The 21,282-nt window shown below is 34.6% G+C and overlaps 1 protein-coding gene across 3 annotated transcripts in view; it reads left to right on the top strand.

The window, feature by feature from the left end:
• LOC148951960 (progestin and adipoQ receptor family member 3-like) overlaps positions 1–20,854 on the top strand; it is a 71,215-nt gene extending 50,361 nt beyond the window's left edge. For all 3 annotated transcript variants that reach the window (XM_089089448.1, XM_089089449.1, XM_089089450.1), the window contains exon 7: positions 17,648–20,854. In XM_089089448.1, coding sequence (XP_088945574.1) covers positions 17,648–17,790 — 143 coding nt within the window. In that variant the 3' untranslated portion in view covers positions 17,791–20,854. The remainder of the gene's footprint in view (positions 1–17,647) is intronic.
• The last annotated feature ends 428 nt before the right edge of the window (positions 20,855–21,282 follow it).

Here is a 21,282-nt window from a genome sequence, read left to right as displayed (position 1 = left end):
ATTAATTAAAAAAACTTTTTCCACAAAATAAGTTTTTCAAAGAAAAGTAAAGAACTCCATTTAACATAAAATGAGCAAAAATAATATCAAATAATCTACCAAGCGTTAAACTACCACAACTCAGCATTGATAAATAAATGAAAGCCAAAATTGAACAGAAATTACAATAATTAACCGAGTCAAACTCAAAACGAGCAGAAATTAACATAAGTTGGCCACAAAACCCCTATGCCTTCTCAAGGCCAGAACAAAATTTGGACTTTACTGAAAAAATGTAAATATTTTTACTTTTATAACTTTAATAAATCAAATAATATTAACATTTTGATTACTAAATTTCAGTATATGTATATTAAACTGACAATGCACATTCATTTGTATTTTTTTCAGTAAAGTGCAAATTTTGTTCTGGTCTAAACAACAACAACAACAAAAAATAATGCATTATGCCCAAATCGATCTTTACTATAAAAATGTCAAGCCTTCCAATCACTTTCGACTATTAAAAAGGGCACTAGGCCTTTCGATTTCCAATCGAATGAGCCCTTTTGGAAACGACAACGCTTTCCATTAACACCTTATATGCCCCCAGGGCATAAATTACAACCCCTACCTTAAGGTCTGTTAGGGTAGTTGTCATCCTCGAAGAACGAATATCTAGAACTTTCAACAACGTTAAACCAACTGGCTATCTCAAAATTTTGGTTGATATGTTTGGGGAAATGGTGGGCGTGAGATGGGTATTAGTCACTCTCCAATCACTTTCGACCGTTAAAAAGGGCATTGGTCTTTTGAATGTCCAATCGAATGAGCCCTTTTGAAGTTTCTACGACAAAACTTTCAATAAAAAGCTTATATGCCCCCAGGGCATAACTTACAACCCTTGCCCGGAGTGCTGGGGGGGGGGGTGTCATTCTCAAAGACCTAATTTCCAGAACTTTCTACTACATTGAACAAATTGGCTATCTGAAAATTTTGATTGGATGTTTTTGGAGGAAAGGTGGGCGTGAGAGGCGGGTTAGTTACCCTCCAATCACTTTTGACTATTACAAAGGGCACTAACTCTCTCAATTTCGAATTGAATGAGCCCTTTTGAAGTTTTACGACAATTCTATCTATAAAAACTTTATATGCCCCTAGGGCATAACTTACAACCTTTGCCCTTGGGGCTCTTGGGGGTTTGCCATCCTTAAATACATCATTTCCAGAACTTTCAACTGCGTTGAACAAAATGGTTATCTCAAAATTTTGATTGAATGCTTTTGGGGGAAATGATGGGCGTAAGAAGGGGGTTAATTACTCTCCACTCACTTTCGACTATTAAAAAGGGCAATTTCCAATTTCCAATCAAATGAGCCCATTTTGAAATTTCTATAACAACTTTCTATATAAACTTTATACGCCCCCAGGGCATAACTAACAATCCTTGCACTGAGTGCTCTGAGGGGGTATCATCCTAAAAGACCTAATTTCAAGAACTTTCAACTGCGTTGAACAAAATGGATATCTCTAAATTTTCATTGAATGCTTTTGGGGGAAATGATGGGCGTAAGAAGGGGGTTAATTACTCTCCACTCACTTTCGACTATTAAAAAGGGCAATTTCAATTTCCAATCAAATGAGCCCATTTTGAAATTTCTATAACAACTTTCTATATATTCTTTATACGCCCACAGGGCATAACTTACAACCCTTGCACTGAGTGCTCTGAGGGGGTATCATCCTAAAAGACCTAATTTCAAGAACTTTCAACTGCGTTGAACAAAATGGTTATCTCTAAATTTTGATTGAATGCTTTTGGGGGAAATGGTGGGCGTAAGAAGGGGGTTAATTACTCTACACTCACTTTCGACTATTAAAAAGGGCAATTTCAATTTCCAATCAAATAAGCCCATTTTGAAATTTCTATAACAACTTTCTATATAATCTTTATACGCCCCCAGGGCATAACTTACAACCCTTGCACTGAGTGCTCTGAGGGGGTATCATCCTAAAAGACCTAATTTCAAGAACTTTCAACTGCGTTGAACAAAATGGATATCTCTAAATTTTGATTGAATACTTTTGGGGGAAATGGTGGGCGTAAGAGGGGGGTTAATTACTCTCCTCTCACTTTTAACTATTAAAAAGGGCAATTTCAATTTCCAATCAAATGAGCCATTTTGGAATTTCTATAACAACTTTCTATATAAACTTTATATGCCCTCAGGTCATAACTAACAATCCTTGCACTGAGTGCTCTGAGGGGCTATCATCCTAAAAGACCTAATTTCAAGAACTTTCAACTACGTTGAACAAAATGGATATCTCAAAATTTTCATTGGATGTGTTTGGGAAAATGGTGGGCGTGAGAGGGGCGTTAGTCGCTCTCCAGTCACCTTAAACTATTAAAAAAGGCACTAGCCCTTTCAATTTTCAATTGAATGAGCCCTTTTGAAGTTTCTACGCTTTCAATAAAAACCTTAAAGGCCCCCAGGACATAACTTACATCCCTTGCCCTGAGGGCTGTGGGGGGCGGGAGGGAGTTGTCATCCTTAAAGATCTAATTTACAAAACTTTCAACTACGTTGAACAAAATGGCTATCTAAAATATTGATCGGATGTTTGGAAAAAAGATGGGCGTGAGAGGGGGGTTTGTTGCCCTAAAATTACTTTCAACTATTAAGAAGGGCACAAGGCCTTTAAGTTTGCCATAGAACGAACCCTTTTTGAAGTTTTTACGACAGCGATTTCAATAAAAATCTTATATACCCCCAGGTCATAACTTAGAACCTATTCCTTAAAAACTGTGGGGGAAGTGTCCAGCTCAAAGGTATATTTTCCTAAACTTTGGACTACGTGGAACAAAATTGATGTCTCAAAATCTTTATTGAATATGTTAGGGAAAATGGTGGGCGTGGCAGGGGTGTTAGTTGCTTTTAAATCACTTCCAACTATTAAAAAGGGGACTAGCCTTTTCAATTTCCAATCGAATGAGCCCTTTTTGAAGTTTCTCCAACAACGCGTTATATAAAAACCTTATATGCCCCCAGGGCATAATTTACAACCCTTGCCCTCAGGGCTGTGGGGGGGGGGGTTGTCATCCTCAAAGACCTTATTTCCATAACTTAAAACTACGTTGAATAAAATGGCTATCTCAAAGTTTTGATTAGATGTGTTTGGGGAAAAGGTGGGCGTGAGACGCGGTTTAATTGCCCTCTAATCACTTTTGACTATTAAAAAGGGCACTAGCCCTTTGAATTTCCAATCGAATGAGCCTTTTTTGAAGTTTCTACGACAACGCCTTCTACAAAAAACCGTATATGCCCCCAGGGTGTAACTTACAACCCTTGTCCTAAGGGCTGTGGGGGACTGTCCTCAAAAACATAATTTCTATCTGGAAATCAACTACGCTGAACAAAATGGCTATCAAAATTTTGATTGGATGGGTTTGGGGGAATGATGGGCGTGGGGGGGGGGGGGGCTAGTTGCCCTCCTATCACTTTCGACTATTAAAAGGGTACAAGCCACTCCAATTTCCAATTGAATGAGCCCTTTTCGAAGTTTCTACCACAACTTCGATACGAAGTACCCGGGTATGGAGAAAAAAAAACATTGTGCCCACATCGTTCTTTACTTAGGCAGCGCTAGCGCGCTGCCTATGATATAATAAATCTATTTTAGATTAACTAATTTTTATTACGGAATAAATGCATAAAACTAGTTTTTTTTTCAAACGAAAGTAAAGAGCGTCTTTAAAACTTAGAGCAAACGGCAATTATGCTGTATATGGTGGAGCTGTCGCCTCTCAGCCCCCCCCCCCTTTTACGCTAAAGTCATATAGTGCTGTAAAAATAATTCTTATACCAATTCAATAGCCTTCGGGTTTGAGCAGTCGTACTTGTAGATTGCGACACAAAGTCAAACTCTAATTATATATCTCAGCAAAAGTGCGAACTTCCGGGAATTGAACAGTAAGAGCTACCCTATCACACGTCTTTGGGGTTGACAAACCCCACGCCTTCTCAAGACCCGAACATAATTTCCACTTCACTGAAAAAATACAAATGAATGTGCTTTGTCAGTTTAATATACATATACTGATATTTATTCCTTAAAGTCTTAACAAATTTCTATTTATTAAAGTTTAAAAAGTGAAAACATTTAAAATGTTTTCTTTCATTAGTGCAAATCATGTCCTGGTCTTGGAAAGGTATGAGGGTTGTCAGCCCTATTCATGTTAATTTCTGCTTGTTTTGAGTTTGACTCGGCTATTTAATGTAATATCCGTTCGTTTTGGGTATCATTTGTTTATTGATAGTGATTTGTGGTAGATTTACGCTAGGTAGATTATTTGATTTTATTTCTGCTCATTTTTGATTTAATGAAGTTCTTTACTTTTTTTAAAAAACTTGTTTTGTGGAAAAAAGTTTTTTAAGTTAATTTCTGTTCGTTAGTTATTAATATAGTCTTTTCATGGAAAAAGAAATATATGTCTTATTCTTATCGGTTTTCTCTGTAAGAATAAATAATTTTGAAATTTTGACACAAATATTATTATTTAATTTATTTTTATAACTCCTCTAGCTAACCTGTAGATAACATTTAAAACCGTTCCCAAGGATTTATCTATGCTCTTTCACAACCTGGATACCTTAACACTCTTTCCATGTAGTTAAATTGTAAGATCAGAAGTAGCAATAATAGTAGCCCTGATAGTTTCTATTCAATACCCTCAGTCGTTTTTGGGATATTGCTGAGGTGTCTTATTGGCGACCAGTACACACACAGCGCCTTTGGATTTAGTTTTAATGTAACATTTAGTTTTAAAGCACATTGGGTTTAACTGTTTAACTGTTTAACTGTTTATTTGATTAATTCAACATAACAAAAAACATATACCCCCAACAGAGAGCAAAGCTCGTAAAATTGGGTAAAAAACAAAAAAAAACAAAACCAAAAAAAACATTTCCTCATCATAACAAAAGAGAGAAAGAAAAAAAACCTGGTTAAAGAAAAAAACAAAAAACATAACAAACATAAAGAAAACAAACGCTGGACAAGTGAGGCACGGAAGGCTATCCCAACATGGGTAACAAATATAAAAAAAAAAAAAAATAATAATAATAAAAAAATTTAAAAAAATTTCTATTCCACCATTTCTATTCCACCATCACAGGTCAATACATAATTTTAATATTTTCTTCCTTAGAACTGATATTTGCCGAAATGATGCCTCAATTAGAATTCTATCTTTCAGCCTATATTTATTTGAAATAAATGGTATTTGGTATCTAATTGAAAATCTAGATCTTTCACAATTAACAAAGGGAATTCGATATGTTCCAGAACACCTAAGAGCCGAAGGAGGGGCAGAATCAACAGAGATTTTTCATAAAAATAACTACTAGGATCTTGTATTTTAAAATGCCATATTGATATATTAAGTTCTCTTATATGTTTCAGATCTAATAAATTCAAGAAAAGAAGTAATGTTTCATTTTCCGATGCATCTCTAAGTTTTGATGGACGATGTAAAAAATTTCCAAGTATTCTCACTGCTTTATTTTGAAGGATCTGTAGGGGTTTTATATGCGTCCAAAAAGTATTTAAATAAATAATTGTGCAATAATTTAAATAAGGAGCAATCAAAGAATGATAAATTATTTTTAAAATTGAAAATGGAAAAACATGTTGCAAACGATACATAGACCCAATATTTTGCGAAAGTTTCACCCTTAAATGATCAATATGAGTTTGAAATGACAAAAGGGGATCAAAAATACGATTGAACTCTACGTATTTTATGCTCACCAACTTGAAGCTCCTGACATGAAATTTTTTTAGTAGCACGTTTTGAATGACCAAAAACCATAAATTCAGTCTTCTTAAAATTCGGTACTAAATAATTAGAAACAAACCATCGATTAACTGAACTAACAGTGTTAAACAAATTTTGAATTAATGTAGATGAATCCTTCGCTTTAACAGAAACAGCTGTGTCATCTGCAAATAAAATTGCAAGACCATTATTTCCCTGCAAACATTGTGGAAGATCATTAATATACATCAAAAATAAAAGCGGACCTAATACCGATCCTTGTGGGACACCAATATCTTCAAGATCATTTAAACTAGACAAATGTCCATCAACATCTACCACGATTTTACGTCCATAAAGGTATGATCTTATTATATCTAGTACTTTCCCTCTTATACCGGAATTTTCCATTTTATCAAAAAGAATTTCATGGTTTAAAGTGTCAAATGCTTTTTTAACATCATAAAAAACAGTAGATACATGATAATTACTATCTAAGCAGTCATTTATTTATAATAAAATAGCTGCAACTGCTTGTTCAGTCGAATGGCCTGCCCTAAATCAAAACTGATATTTGGTAAAAAAAATTATTTTATCTAGATAATTAGTAATCCTTCCTTTAAGAATTTTTTCCAATACTTTAGACAACGGTGATAAAATTGCAATAGGACGATAATTATTTGTATCAGATTTATCTTCTTTTTTATGCAATGGTATTACACGTGCAATTTTCCATCTTTTAGGAAATGTACCTGAGAAAATACATAAATTTAAAATATGAAGCAATGGTTCAAAAATTACACTTGCAATATTTTTTAGCAAATTAGTTGAAAGTTCATCATATCCCAATGAATTACCATTTTTTAAATTCTTAATGACCTTTTGAAATTCTGCAAAAGTAACCGGGGCCATAAATATGCTCGTATCTTCAGTGGGCGGTAGATATTTTTTATGCGACCTTGGGGAAGAAAGGTCAACTTCTCCTGAAACAACAGATGATCCAATACTAGCAAAATATTCACTAAACTTCTTAGCAACAGCTTGTGGTCCTCTAAATTCTTTACCATTAATATCAAATTACACTTCAGGGTGTAACAACTTTTTATTTCTTCCAATTTTATCATTAATCAAACTCCAAGTTTTTCTAGGGGAATCTGAATTTCGAAAAGATTTTTCATAATAAAGTCTTTCACTTACTCTAAGGATCCTTACCAGCATATTCTTATAATTTTTAAAACGCGGTATAGTTATTTACTTGGGATATTTTATTCTAATTTTATATAAACGATTTTTATCATTAATAGATATCAAAAGTGATTCATTTATCCAAGGTTTTTTTGGGGTAAGTTTCTTTCCTCTCGGGCTCTTATATGGGCAAAAAAGATCAAGCTTTTCATTCATAATATAATAAAATTTATCTAATGATTGGTTCGGATCCTTCTCATCAATTACAGGACTCCAATCAACATCACCAAGCCCTTCTTTTAACCTTAACACATTTTTATGTGAAAAATCTCTACGCTGTGTTTGATTTTTTTTATTATGCGGGAAATTTATAAGAAAATCAGACATAATAATACAGTGGTCAGATGAATCATCAGGAATAATAAATGTATTAACAGCACTATAAGGTGAAAAAATATTATCAATAAGTGAAAATGATGTATCAGCTATTCTAGAGGGCACAAAACATACGGGGTTTATTCCATAAGATAGTGGGCCCTCCAAAAACTGCAAAATATTTCTATCTATTCTATTCTGATCTGCAGATAGGAGTTTCATTAAATCAATATTAAAATCACCCATAACTAAATAAGGAGTATTAAGACTAGCTAATTTATCCAACATACTTTCAAAATGATTTTTAAATTCCATCTGGCTGGATGACGGAGTACGGTAAATAACTGCAATTAAAAACTTCCGATTATTTGGAAAAGAGCATTCAACTACACAAGATTCAAAAATCATTTCAATATTCATTGGCAAAAAATCAATCCTTATACGTGCTGGTATGCAATTTTTAATCAAAACACCTAGACCCCCTTGTTTTTGTCTTTTCCGACCGATGTGAAAAAATTGGTAATCTTTTACATGTATATTTTCAATTGAAAAATCATCTAAAAAAGTTTCACATAGGCCTAATATATCTGTATCTGAATCCGACAAAAAAGTTTCAATCACATCCTGCGCAGTCCTCCAACCCCGGCAATTCCACAACGACATCCTACTTGTATTTACATTTTTTCTTACCAGCTCATTCATAAATATATATTGATTTTTTGGGATATCAAAATTACTAGAAGTATCTTCATCATCACCAGCTACAATAGTTTGAAAAATTGACTGAAATGAAAGAGAATTCCGCTCAAATTCTTTTAACCTTGATGATGGAATTTCACGATTATCTCTATCCATTATCAAATATTAATCCCACGTTAAGAGAAACCACACCATGCCCCAAAAGACCAGCAAACCATAATAAAAAATAACAATTAAAAAAACAAATAAAAATAATCTCCATTCCAAGTCGTTTTCCCTCAGTACGACTAATCTGCGGTAATCTGGTAATCTGCGGTGCTAATCTGGGTAAATTGCATAACTGTAGGACTGTCTCAAAATTTTGGTTGGAAGTATTTGGAAAATTATAGGCTAAGGAGTATGGCTGCTTATTCTTAAAAACGGCACTAGAACTTTTAATTTACAATCGAATTAGCTCCTTTAAGAGATTCAATGATATTACTAGCTATGATTGAGCAGCACTGCCTATTATATTGCTTAAATGCCCTTTTAAAAACCTGCATGCGTATGGTCTTTTCGTTTAATTGAAACTTCTCTTAAACGTTCCCTAAAAGTTCTACCTTAATACCCTTAGACCCATTAGTCACAGTAAACATAGAAATAGTATTAAAAGCATGCACATAGTGTCTTCTGGCTAATTCAAAATCCGCCACAACATACCCTGAAAGGTCTAACTTAAAAATGTAAGCCGTTCTTGAGATATTGCTTTGTCACCGTTTTAAAAATCTACATGCGCATAGTTTGTTTTGATTTAGTCAAACATCCGCCCCAATATTCCTTGAAAGCTTCACCTTAATACCCTTAGCCTGTATAGTAGCAATAGTGTAGTAGCAATAGTAGCATTAATAGCAGTAGGCACATAGCATCTTTGGTTTTCTTCATTATCCCTTTCAACACGCGATGAAAGTTTTAACTTAATAATATCGACCATTCCGGAAGCATTGCTGATACGAGCTCTTGACAACCTGTGTGGGCATAGTGTGCTTCAATGTTGCTCAAAATTTTCATCATAATGCTCTTGGCTTTAGTAGCAGTAGTAGCAGCACCGGTAGTAATAGCATCACTAGTAGCACCGTTAGTAACATTAGTAGCAGTAGTAGAAGTAGTAGCAGTAGAATTAATAGTAGTAGCCTTACCTTTAGTAGCAGTATTAGCAGTAGAATTAATAATAACAGTAGCAGTTGTAGTAGCAGTAGCAGTAATTATATGAGGACAAGCAGTTGCATTAGGATGCAAATATTGCCAAATATAATAAGCCACTGCTATTGACATTGACGATATGGCCTTTTCATAACATTTATATTCATATACTTTTGAAATTATCATCTTAATGCTCTTAGCCTTACAAGTATTTGCAAAAGAAGTAGTGGTTGGAGTAATAGTAATAGTAGTAGTAGAACTAGTAGGTGTAACAGTGGTAATAGTATTAGTAGTAGTGCGCACATATTGCCTTTTGGGCAATTGATCTTCTACTTTAGGCAGTCTCTGAAAGTTCCAACTTAATACCCAAATCAATTTTGAGATACGTCCTTTTGATAATCTGAATGCACATTGTGTCTTTTAGTTTAGTTCAAATTTGCCCTCAATATTCTCTCAAATTCTCGCCTTCATTAACTTAGCCTGAACAGTACTCGTATCACAGTAGTAATGGCAGTAGTAAGAGAAGTAGCAGTAGTAGTGCGGAATTAGTAATAGTAGTAACAGTAAAAGCAGCCGTATTAATAACAGTAGTAGCATGTACATGTTGCCTTTGGTCAGTTGAATATCCCCCTCATGATGCTCCGGAATTTTTACCTTGATACGGTAAAGCCGTTCTGAAAATATCGGTGATGTGCTCTTTTGAACCCCTTTGACGTCATTTTCATCTTAATATTCTAAACCTTACAAGTTGTAGCAATTGAAGTAGTAGTTGGAGTAGTGTAGTAGCAGTAGTAGCAGTAGCATCAGTAGCATCAGCAAAAGTAGCAGTGATAGTAAGATTATTAGTGGCATGCACATATTAACGTTTTGTCAATTAATCTTCTCCTTTAAGCATTCTCTGAAAGTTCCAACATAATACCCAAATTTTGTTCTTGTGATACGCCCTTTTGACAATCTGCATGCACATAGTGTGTTCTGATTTAGTTCAAATTTCTTCTGGATATTGTGTCAAATTTTCACCTTCGTAGACTTATCCTACACTCAGACTCACCTTTATACACATATGTGTAGCCTTGATAGTACTAGAATCATAATAGTAGTGATAGTAGTAGGAACAGGAGTATCAGCAGTATTAATAGCAGTAGTAGCAGGTACATGTTGCCTTTTGGTCAGTTGAACATCCCACTCATGATACGCCAGAAGTTTCCTCTTGATACAGTAAGCCGTTCCAAAAAATTGCTCATACGCCCATGTCAGCAATCTGTATGAACATCCTATGTTTTCATTTAGTTCAAGTTTCCCCTCAACGTTTCCTCAGATGTTTATTTCAATATCCTCAGCCTTGGTAGTACTCACTACCGAAGCAGTAGTTTTGCTGGTAGCAGTAGTAGTAGCAGTAGTAGTAGTAGGAATGGTAGTAATTGTGGTTGTAGTAGTAACTTATAAATATTGCCTGCTTGATCAATTGATCATCTCCTTATCATTTTCATCATTTTCTGAAAGTTCCAAATTAATATACTCAGTCATTCCTGACTTACAACCTTTTGACGACCCGGATGCATATAACGGGTTTTGTTATAAGTTCAACACTCCCCTCAACATACTCTTAAAGGCTCATCTGAATGCCTTTCGTCTTTAGAAAAGTAAAGGTCAAACATACCAACCTTTCTCAATAACATATACCATATTTAAACAATGAATGAATTACTTAACTTACAGCCCTTGCCCTGATGGCTGTGGGGGGTTTGACATCCCCAAAGACAAAATTACTGGACCTTTCAACAATGCTGAACAAAATAGCCGTCTCGAAATTTTGATTGGGTGTGTTTTGGGAAATGATGAGCGTGGGGTGGCTGGTTGCCTTCCAATCACTTTTGACTCTTAAAAAGGGCACTAAAACTTCCAATTTTTCTAATCAAATGAGCCCATCCAAAGTTTATACGACCGGCCATTCCATAAAAACTTTATATGCCCTCGGGGCATACCTTGGAACTCTTGCTCCTGGGCTCTGGTGGGTTCTATCAACCTTGGAGGCATTGCTATGTGTTCTTCGGAGTATTTTGAACAAAACGAGTATCTCACATTTCCGATCAGATGCATTTGGGAGAAAGAAGGCTTGGGGGCGGGGGGGGGGGGGTATTTTCCCTCTGTCACTTTGACTCTTAAAAGGAAACTTAAAATTTCAAATTTTAATCAAATGAGCCTCGTCTAACGTTTATACGACCATCCTTTCCATACAGACCTTATATGCCTGCGAGTCATAATTTACAACCCTTCCCCCAGGTTCTGCGGGCTTGTTTTAACCCCAAAGGTGTTGACATATGATCTTTTTCCTATTTTGAATAAAACGACCATCTCAAAATTCAAATTGGATGCAATTGGGGAAAAGAAGTCGTCGGGGGAGGGGGGGGGGGGCCTAGTAGCCCTTAAATCAGTTTTGTCTCTTAAAAAGGCCATTAGAACTTCTGACTTCCAATCGAATGAGGTCCCTCTGAAGTTTATACGACCACCCCTTCTTTAAAAACCGTATAGCTTATAACCGAGTATAGCTTATAGCCCTTGCTCTGAGGACTATGGGGTCGGGGGGGGGGTAGGGTTTCATCTCCAAATACTTAATTACAGGATCTTTCAACTGTGGTGAACAAAATGGCTATCTCAAAATTTTTATTGGATGTGTTTTGGGAAATGATAAGTGGAGGTTGCCTTCGAATCACTTTTGACTCTTAAAAGGGCACTAGAACTTCCGATTTTTCCAATCGAATGACTCCCTTTCGAAGTTTCTATGACAACTCCTTCTATACTCTAGTTTCTAACTGGACTTGATTTTGTCTTTTCTAATACCAAAGGGTTTTGACGGTCAATAAAACTACTATTTGTAAAGTTAAATTGTTATAAGTTGCTGAAGTTCTTAAGGGTAAGAAAAGAGAAAATGAGTGACATAAATTCCTGAACATTTGGCTCTTAATATCTATTTACCATCTCTAAGATCATGGAGATGGTGAATAGATATAAATAGATGAATTTAAAAATGATGGTAAATAGATATACAAATAGATGGTAAATAGCCCGAACAATTCGGTGATCCAAGTCGATATATTTAAAACAGAAGCTGAAAGGCGAAGTCACGTTTTTAATCAATTTAAAGGTGTAGTTTAAAATTCGCTCTGTCCTCGTGTTTGCCCAAACCATTGACATAGGACGAAGAAAGGAGGCACAGTTATCGCTAGGTTTCACTATTTATTCCATTCTTACATTCGAAAAAGTTTTGTCAGAAAGTGTAGTGTGATTCCATGTTTTTCAGTGAAATCTAACCCCGAAATTTTGAAAAATCTGGCCAATATTATTTGTTTTTATCTCTTTGGCTCAAGTTATGGTCGTGGAATTTATAGATGGGGTTGAGCACACTGACAGTATTCAGAAACAAGCCAGAGCCATTCGCGAGGAGGGCGAGCCAGAGCCGCTGAGCCAAATAGATCCTGCTTCACAAATCTTCTTTTTTCTTTCACCTACTATCGATACAATTTGCTACATATTGTGGTTTCTTAATATATTAAATAAAAAAAACAAGTTTTTTTTAACTGAAAGTAAGGAGCGACATTAAAACTTAAAACGAACAGAAATTATTCCGTATATGAAAGGGGCTGTCCCCTCCTCAACGCCTCGCTCTTTACGCTAAAGTTTGACTTTCTCACAACTCTATTTTTTTTAAACAATAAAAAACTTCATCGTTTTAAGTTTTAATGTCGCTCCTTACTTTCAGTTAAAAAAACTTGTTTTTTTTAATTTAATTTTTGAACATTTTTGTATAAATGCAGGTTTTGATCTTGGCTCACAGAACATGAATAATTAAAACAAAATTGTCTCATTAATTTACTTTTATTTGGTTAAATGGCTTTCTCGAAACTTGTTTCATTTTATTTACGAACGTTTTTATTAGTAATAAATATACGTAACTTTCGAATTAATTTACGTAACGAACTTCTATATTCATATATTTTTAATACATACATTAGGGGTTCGCCCCTAGTCAATACCTTGCTCTTTAAGCGAAAGTTCAAATTTTGTTCCAATTCTTTAAAAATGACCGCTTAATCACAAAGGTCGTTAATTGGAATAAATAGCTCTTATGAAAGTACTAAAAAATCTCTGGCTTAAAGAGTGATATATTGACTAGGGGGTGAACCCAATCATATATGCAATATTTTCTGCTCGTTAAAAGTTTTGATGTTGCTGCTGTTGCAGTTGAAAAACTTTTTTTTTTATATTTAATTTCTGATCTTTTTTTAAATAATGCTGGGAATTCCGGTATCCCCTTCATAGCAATGTCCCTTCCCCCATGAAAACTTCCTTCATGGAAAGATCCTCCTACATTACCCCTGACCCCAGGCACGTACGCTGGAATTTGTTTCGGGAGGAGGGCCCAATTTGTTTCGGGGGGGGGGGGGCAAATCCTTCAAACCCATTATTCTGTGACAAAAATCAGAAAATTATGGGAAAATGAAAAAAATAGTGAGATTTCGGGGGGGAGGGGGCGGAGGCCCCCCCGGCGTAAGTCCCGGCCCGACCCCCCCCCCACTACCAGGAAAAATCTCCCCTGAAAACGTATGTACTGTATACTTCCCAATAACCAATGCTATATGTTAACATTGGGTAAAGTTCATAACTTTCAGCCCTCCTCCCGGGAACTTCGGGGGATTAAGTCATCCTAAAAGACATACTTCTAATATTTTCGAACATGCTGAAGAAAATGGTTATCTCAAAATTTTGATCGGGTTACTTTGGGAAAACAATGAGTGTGGGAGGGGGCCTTGTTGCTCTCCATTTTTCGGTTATTTAAAAAGGGACCTAGAACTTTTAATTTCCATTCCAATGAGGCCTCTCACGATATTCTAGGACCACTGGGTCGATACGATCACCCCTGGGAAAAAAAAACACGCAACCGTGATCTTTCTTCTGACAAAAAAAAATAAAAAATTCCACATTTTTGCAGATAGGAGCTTGAAACTTCTACAGTAGAGTTCTCTGATACGCGGAATATGATGGTGTGATTTTCATTCAGGTTCTATAACTTTTAGGGGGTCTTTCCCCCTTTTTTCGAAAATCAGCCAAATTTTCTCAGGCGCGTAACTTCTGATGGGTAGGATTAAAGTTGATGAAACTTATATATTTGAAATCAGATCCGATTCTTTTGATGTATCTATTTGTATCAAAATACCGTTTTCTAGAGTTTCGGTTACCATTGAGCCGGGTCCCAATAACCAATACTATATGTTAACATTGGGTAAAGTTCATAACTTTCAGCCCTCCTCCTGGGGGCTTTGAGGGATTAAGTCATCCTAAAAGACATAGTTATAATTTTTTCGACCATGCTGAACAAAATGGCTATCTTAAAATTTTGATCAGATGACTTTGGGAAAAAAATGAGCGTGGGAGGGGGCCTAGTTGCCCTCTATTTTTTTAGTCACTTAAAAAGGGCACTAGAACTTTTAATTTCCGTTCCAGTGAGCCCTTCCACTATATTCTAGGACCCACTGGTCGATATGATCATCCCTGGGAAAAAAAAAAACAAATAAAAACGCATCCGTGATCTTTCTTCTGGCAAAATATGGAAAATTCCACATTTTTGTAGATAGGAGCTTGAAACCTCTACAGTAGGGTTCTCTTATACGCTGAATATAATGATGTGATTATCATTAAGGTTATATAATTATTTGGGGGTTTTTTTCCCTTTTTTCGAAAATCAGCAAAATTTTCTCTGGCGCGTAGATTTTGATAGGTAAGACTAAATTTGATGAAAATCATAAACTTATAACTCGTACTTGAAATCCGCATAACAATCTGATTCTTTTGATGTATCTATTGGTATCAAAATTCCGTTTTTTAGAGTTTTAGTTACCATTGAGCCGGGTCGCTCCTTACTTACAGTTCGTTACCACGAACTGTTTCATAACTTACTGTGTTGAACTGTTTACACTGATTTTCTAAAAATAAAAGAAACTCAACTTATCCCCAGTCTCATCAATTAAATCTCATTATTATTAAAAAAAAGAACTCCAAATTTTAAACCACTAAGAACATCAAAATAAAAACATTTTTCCTCTGGATGCATCTTATGTCTATTGATATCTGGAAATGTTTATTTCCTTTTTTTTCAAAATTGAAGTTTCTGGGGAAAAATGATGTTTTCAATACTGTTGTCACATTGAACCCAAAAATAAGTAAACTAGTGCGTTAAATTTAACAACGCTTTTTGTCTGCCAGTATTAAAACATTAACAGTGTTTCCCAAAGACAACTAAACCTTCAAAGGAAAGCTATACCTTCTTAAGCTCTTTGGTGCCATCTATTTCTTAGCCATGTTTCGCTGGCTTTTCACCCCCTTTTTTTTGTTTAAATGTGCCACCAGCTAAAACTGAAAACTGTTTAGATACACATAGAGGTCTTTTTCATTAAAAATTGAAGTTCCGGTTTTTTATATTTAAAACAAACGTGGTTTTACAAGTTTTCACGCAATCAAATAAATAAGTATCAAATACCAATTTATTATGATCTAACCAAAATATCGATATTGATTGGTAAAATTGATGGTAAGAATAACCAGCCACAAATATCGTAGCTGACTTTTCCTTGTGATTTGTGAAATATTAGTTGGTTGTTTTAATTGGCTAGGAAGAAATGTAACCAGATGTGTAGGATTTTCTTGTATTGACATTTACAATCTGTGCTGTGAAAAATGAATTAAAAGAAAAACATGACATTTGACCATTTCTTTTAATTTCTCCTCGATTATTTTTACTCAACAATTGTATTTATGCAGGTTTTGTAGTTTTAATGCTTAATGATTTTTCTTGGGAGCCTTAGTTTAAGATAAAAAAAATACGTTACCACTTTACTGTTGATACTCTTTATTTACGTAATTTTAATCTTCAAAATCCCTCCACCCAGGGCCCCACCCCGTGATTCTATACATTTCACTTGCATTACAAGCCGAACCTGGATTTTTGTTATGCTTAAGCTATCCTAGAATAAACGAATTAATCCAATTGGAGTCGATGTTTTAGATTTTTGAGGTGTTTCAAAGTGGACAATGTCCTTCTTTCAGTGTAGTTATTCTTGAATTCTAGAAATGTAACTGACATTGATAGTCTAAGATCAAAAGATATTCCTTGTGGGATAAGGGTTTTGACAATGGCAATCTAGAGTTTCTAGTTAATATGGAAACGAAAAGCACCCATTGTTTTTGTACTAAATACATTCTAAGACCAAACTGGCTATACATGACAAATGAAACTCAGAGAGGCAGCCTTAATATCTACTGTAAATGGCCTACCACAATCTTTTAAAGAGGTAATTGAGATAAAAAAAATACATAAACCAAAATTTAGCAATAAATAGAGACACTGGAGATATTTTATTAAGCCCAATTTATAAAAAGTTAATTTTGGATGACTCAATAAATATTTTCACCAGGTCTAACTTGAGAGACTCTATTTGCACATTAAATGAAGTCCGAATTTCTACAACAGCTAAAGCTATAGCAAAACAAAGGATTATTGCTCAATCATCTTGGTAAATTTCTTTTTCATTGATTCCAATTTGATTCTTCTTGAGTTTTTGTTCTGTCGTTGTCAAGCAAACTTGGAAAGGTTCGATTTTCGTTGGTTTCTTTCTCTTTTTTCTTTTCTTTCTTTTTTGTTTAGCACTGAGGACGACTTGGCGGAGGTCCTTGTCGAAATATTTGCTTGTTTCTTCGTCTTCATGGTTCGCCACTGGCTGACAAAATCCTCGTTTTTTCACCCTTTTGTTTATTTTATTTGTACTCCTCATAAATCAAAATAGGATTCGCAAGAGTTTTCTCATATTTTACCGATCGTGGAGATTTTGCTTACTACTTGTGACAAAAAAAAAATTATTTTCCATAAGTAGTATGGTTTTACAACAAGCATGCCACCATAGATATAGCAGCCTAGCCCCAAAAGTCACCTTCATATATGCAAATAGAACTTCCTGTTTGGTGGGTGCAGAGTCCCTGCAAGAAACTGCTCGACGGGTTATTGGAAGTACCAAAGGGTATCACGAAACTGGCGAACCCCCATCAGGGTATCTTTAATTTAAGCTGAGTGGAACACGAAAACAAAGCTTCAATTTGCATTTCTCGGGCCGTGTGTGATTTGCAGCGTCCTCTCTAATGATCCCTAAGGTTCGTCTTGCAACTGCTTTCAAAAATCATATTCGGAAAAAGTAAGATAAAATGAGAGATAAAGTTCAGTAGCAGAAAAAAAATAAAATGAAAATTCAATTTACTGGACCTAAGGCAAATCTAAAAAAATATTTGGAAATCACTTTGTTAGAATGTCAAACATGTCTTTTACACATTAAGTTATTTTAAGAGGAAATATTAATTTTCCAGGAAAAGTCGACTTTGTTGGGTCGTCACACCAGTGGTGGCATATTTGGATTGTGACTGCATTTTACCATTGGCACAACTCAGTAATCCAGTTTATTACATTAAGGATGGATAACGGATGTTTTGAATACTTACTACTCCAATAACTATATATTGGATTTACAGACTTCGATGACTCCGGGTGCTTTTAAATATGTTTTTACTGTGATTTGTATTCTATTTAAATAGTTAGTGAACTTATCTACTTCTATAATATTGACTACCTGACTAGTGGTTTTTATGCGTATTTATCTGAAATCAGGGGCCTCTTAGTACGTGTAGTAGTGCCTATGTTAGTGGCTTCGTTTTGGAATAACCAAGAGAATTTTGCAAACAAAAATACAAAGAAATAAAAAAATAGAGCTAATTTATGAAAATTTTACAGGGGTCAAATTTGGCTTTGACAGCTGTTTTTACGTCATCTGATAGAAAAACTTTTCATATGAGTAACTTATGAAACTTCTGTTTCGACTGAGAATTGAAAAATTCGGGGCTTTCAAAATTCAACTTGAAATAAATAAAGGGTTTTTGTTTTTGCTCTTGTAAAAAATATACTTTTTGCATGCTTTTATAGATGTCATTACTGTTGCACCTAAAGTTCCTATCTGAAATTTTTATTCGTCTTAGACAGTTGCCATAAACTGTTTGCTAAGCTGTTCTTAAAGGAAGGGTCGGCATAATGGCAATTCTGGTAAACTTGCGCTTGGGACAGGATCTTGATTAACCCCCTCCCTGTCTCCCAAAAATTTTCAGACCAATTTGAACAAAAATTTCATTCATTAACAACGTCATTTTCTTCCAGCAGCACGGCTTTCCATCTTATTACAAGACGATATCCTGTAAAATACAAACAGATTTGAATACAAAATATTATGGAATCAAAAATTGCGCCCCTAAGATTTCTGCGCCCGGGACAAGTTTCTGTCTCCTTCCTCCCTAAACTGCCTCTGGGGTAGCAGTATTGTGTTTGTTCAATTGCTCTTTAATCTTCCCGAGGAGGATCATCCGTGCGCTGCCCTGCTCACCCTCCCTCTGATACAACTTACCTAACAGTTTTTGATAATCATGCCAGATGTGTTAAAACTTTAGATGCAGTAACAATGTTCATAGGAATCCTTTTTAGTTTCAAGAATTTTTTCTAGAAGGACTTACAGTATTTTCACTTTCAATCAAACATCTCAGCTATAATTCACTTAACAGCAGTGATCAAACTTTTTTTATTTTGCATAATTTACCATTTTCTGTTAGAGCCTGGCTTAAGAGTCCCTATAAAATTTTCCTTGATGTAAAATTCTACCGATACGGAAGTCTACTAAAATTTATAAATAATGTTTCTGTAAAGTGTTAAATTATTTGTGTATTATTTATCCTATACGAGTAAATTTTTATTTTGATTAATCATTTCAATTCAGTATCCATATATCGATTAATTTTCTAGCTAGAAGATGAACATACAAGTCAATTCACCTTCTAACACTGACTCCAAGTAGCAAATTTACCCCAGTATCCCGCCCCCTATTTGAATTTACGAGGATAGCGATTAGCACATTTGCAGTCAGTGTTAAAGTGCATCGAGTTCCATGTTCGCCTTTTAGCTAGCAGATTGTTCAAAATATATAAAAATTTATCCCTTAGCGATTTGAAAACAGTTGACAAAGTTATTAGTTGTGTTTAGATAGACATTAATGCTTTTCTCCGTTCAATGTCTAATCTATAGTGGTACAAAGGAAAGCTAGCTCGATAACAGGAAATTTAGCGATATAAAAAGAAGGGATAAATAATGTCGAACTTTGCTTTTTCATATCAAGTTGTTCTTGGTACAGAATTGTCAAGTTGAACTATTTTCCTCATTCTGTTTTTGACAGTACAAGATCGTGTTGGTTTAAAATGAAACTGGTGTTGAAACGTAAACTGCCCGATGAAACATAAACTGTCCAAAACTTAAATAGTTTTTGCTGCCAGTCGCATGTCCCTAGTCCCTATTATGGATAATTTTTCTGTAAAAGTAAATTAAGCATCATTTTTCTTTAAATTCGGAATTTATAAGAAAAATCACATAGGAATTATGACGAATCTGGTGTAGTGAAAGTGTTTTTTGTCTTTTTTCATACCAAATCCAACCAGATTTTGAATCTCTAATAAATAAACTATATAAATTTAATGAATAGAAGATAACACTAGACAATATAAATGAATCTGTAGGCCTTTTAGTTGCGAATTTTAATTAAAAGAAGTATACGGGTAATTACGAGTAAAAAAAATTTCTAACTGGGGCATTTGGTGCTTTAGTTCTAAACTTTCAAATTATAACTAAAATATTTCCTTCAAATTGTTTTTTGACTCTAAGACTCACTGAATGCATATTATGCCTGTGTGCTACGGTAAAATAAATAAGTGATCAAATTTGTTTTCCGGTACTTAGTTGAAGTTTTTGCTCAATGCATTAGCAATTCGTGTTAAATTTTTTTTTGTGTGTGTGTTTTTGGAGACATAAACGGCTCACTGACGTGTTCTATGGCGTCGTGCACGATGTACAATATGTTTTTATTTACGCATGCTGGAATTACAAAGGAGTGAAAGCATATCAAGGGCTTACAATAATAATTTAGGTTTGTCCGTTATATTTTAATATTATATTTTGTCAACTTAAATCTTATAGTTTGAAATCATGCGCATTTTTGCCGCTTTGATATTACCGTGTTACACTGGTGAATGAGGTCACTTATTCAAATGGCTCCATATGGAGATAAATTTTCCCCTTAAAGCCTTAGTGGCTTCATTGTCTATTACAACAAATCTTTAAAGGTGTATAAATAAATACGGCATCGAATAGCATCATATTGTAACAAGACCTTCAAATACCTTCAATGGGTCTTAAACATTTATGCTATTTTTATATTATGTAAATAATGCGTGACTGAATAGTAATTATTCTTTCTTTTTTACTTATTTAACTTTCCCTTTTTTCCTTTGTCGTTTTATGTGAGTTTTTATTTTGTCTGTGCTGTGTTTGATTTTTACTCCATTTCAAGCGTATTTACTGCCGATGTTTGCCAGTGTCTTTTTTCTTCTAAATCTATAAGGATTATTTTTACATGAGCGTCTTTATATCGATTGATTGCTTTGTTGAATATATAATTTTGGTATGATATTTTTTTAATAAACTTTATCGTAAAACCTTGGATTACAAATTGTACTTTGATGTACCAGGTTTTTTTTTTTTTTTTTTTTTTTTTTTTTTTTTTTTTAATGGAGGACTAAGAGATCTTGTTCCCAGAACATTAGTATTGCTACTCGAAATTTGCTTTACATATGGTTGCTTTACCAGATGATTGGCAATGTCCAATTCTTATAACAGATCAAGTAATTGAAGTAATTGATCAAGAATAATGTTATAGCTTGTGCTTGCTCACTATTTTACATCTTGTTTAGCCAGTGAAAGTCCTTTCACGCCCTACCTACTGACCAATTAAAACAAAAACCACTTACCAAGTTAACAATTAAACTGTGACGTTCAAAACTTCAGTAAGGTAATAAATTATAGACTATCACAGTTGTAAACTGCTTTTAACCAGATTTCTTACATTTAATAAAAACTA

Source organism: Artemia sp. Qi Xiang Cuo, chromosome 5, assembly GCF_049724085.1.
Source record: "Artemia sp. Qi Xiang Cuo chromosome 5, ASM4972408v1, whole genome shotgun sequence".
Lineage (NCBI taxonomy): Eukaryota > Metazoa > Arthropoda > Branchiopoda > Anostraca > Artemiidae > Artemia > Artemia sp. Qi Xiang Cuo.
The sequence above is the reverse complement of the archived record's forward strand: the minus strand, read 5'-3'. Positions and strand labels throughout refer to the sequence as shown.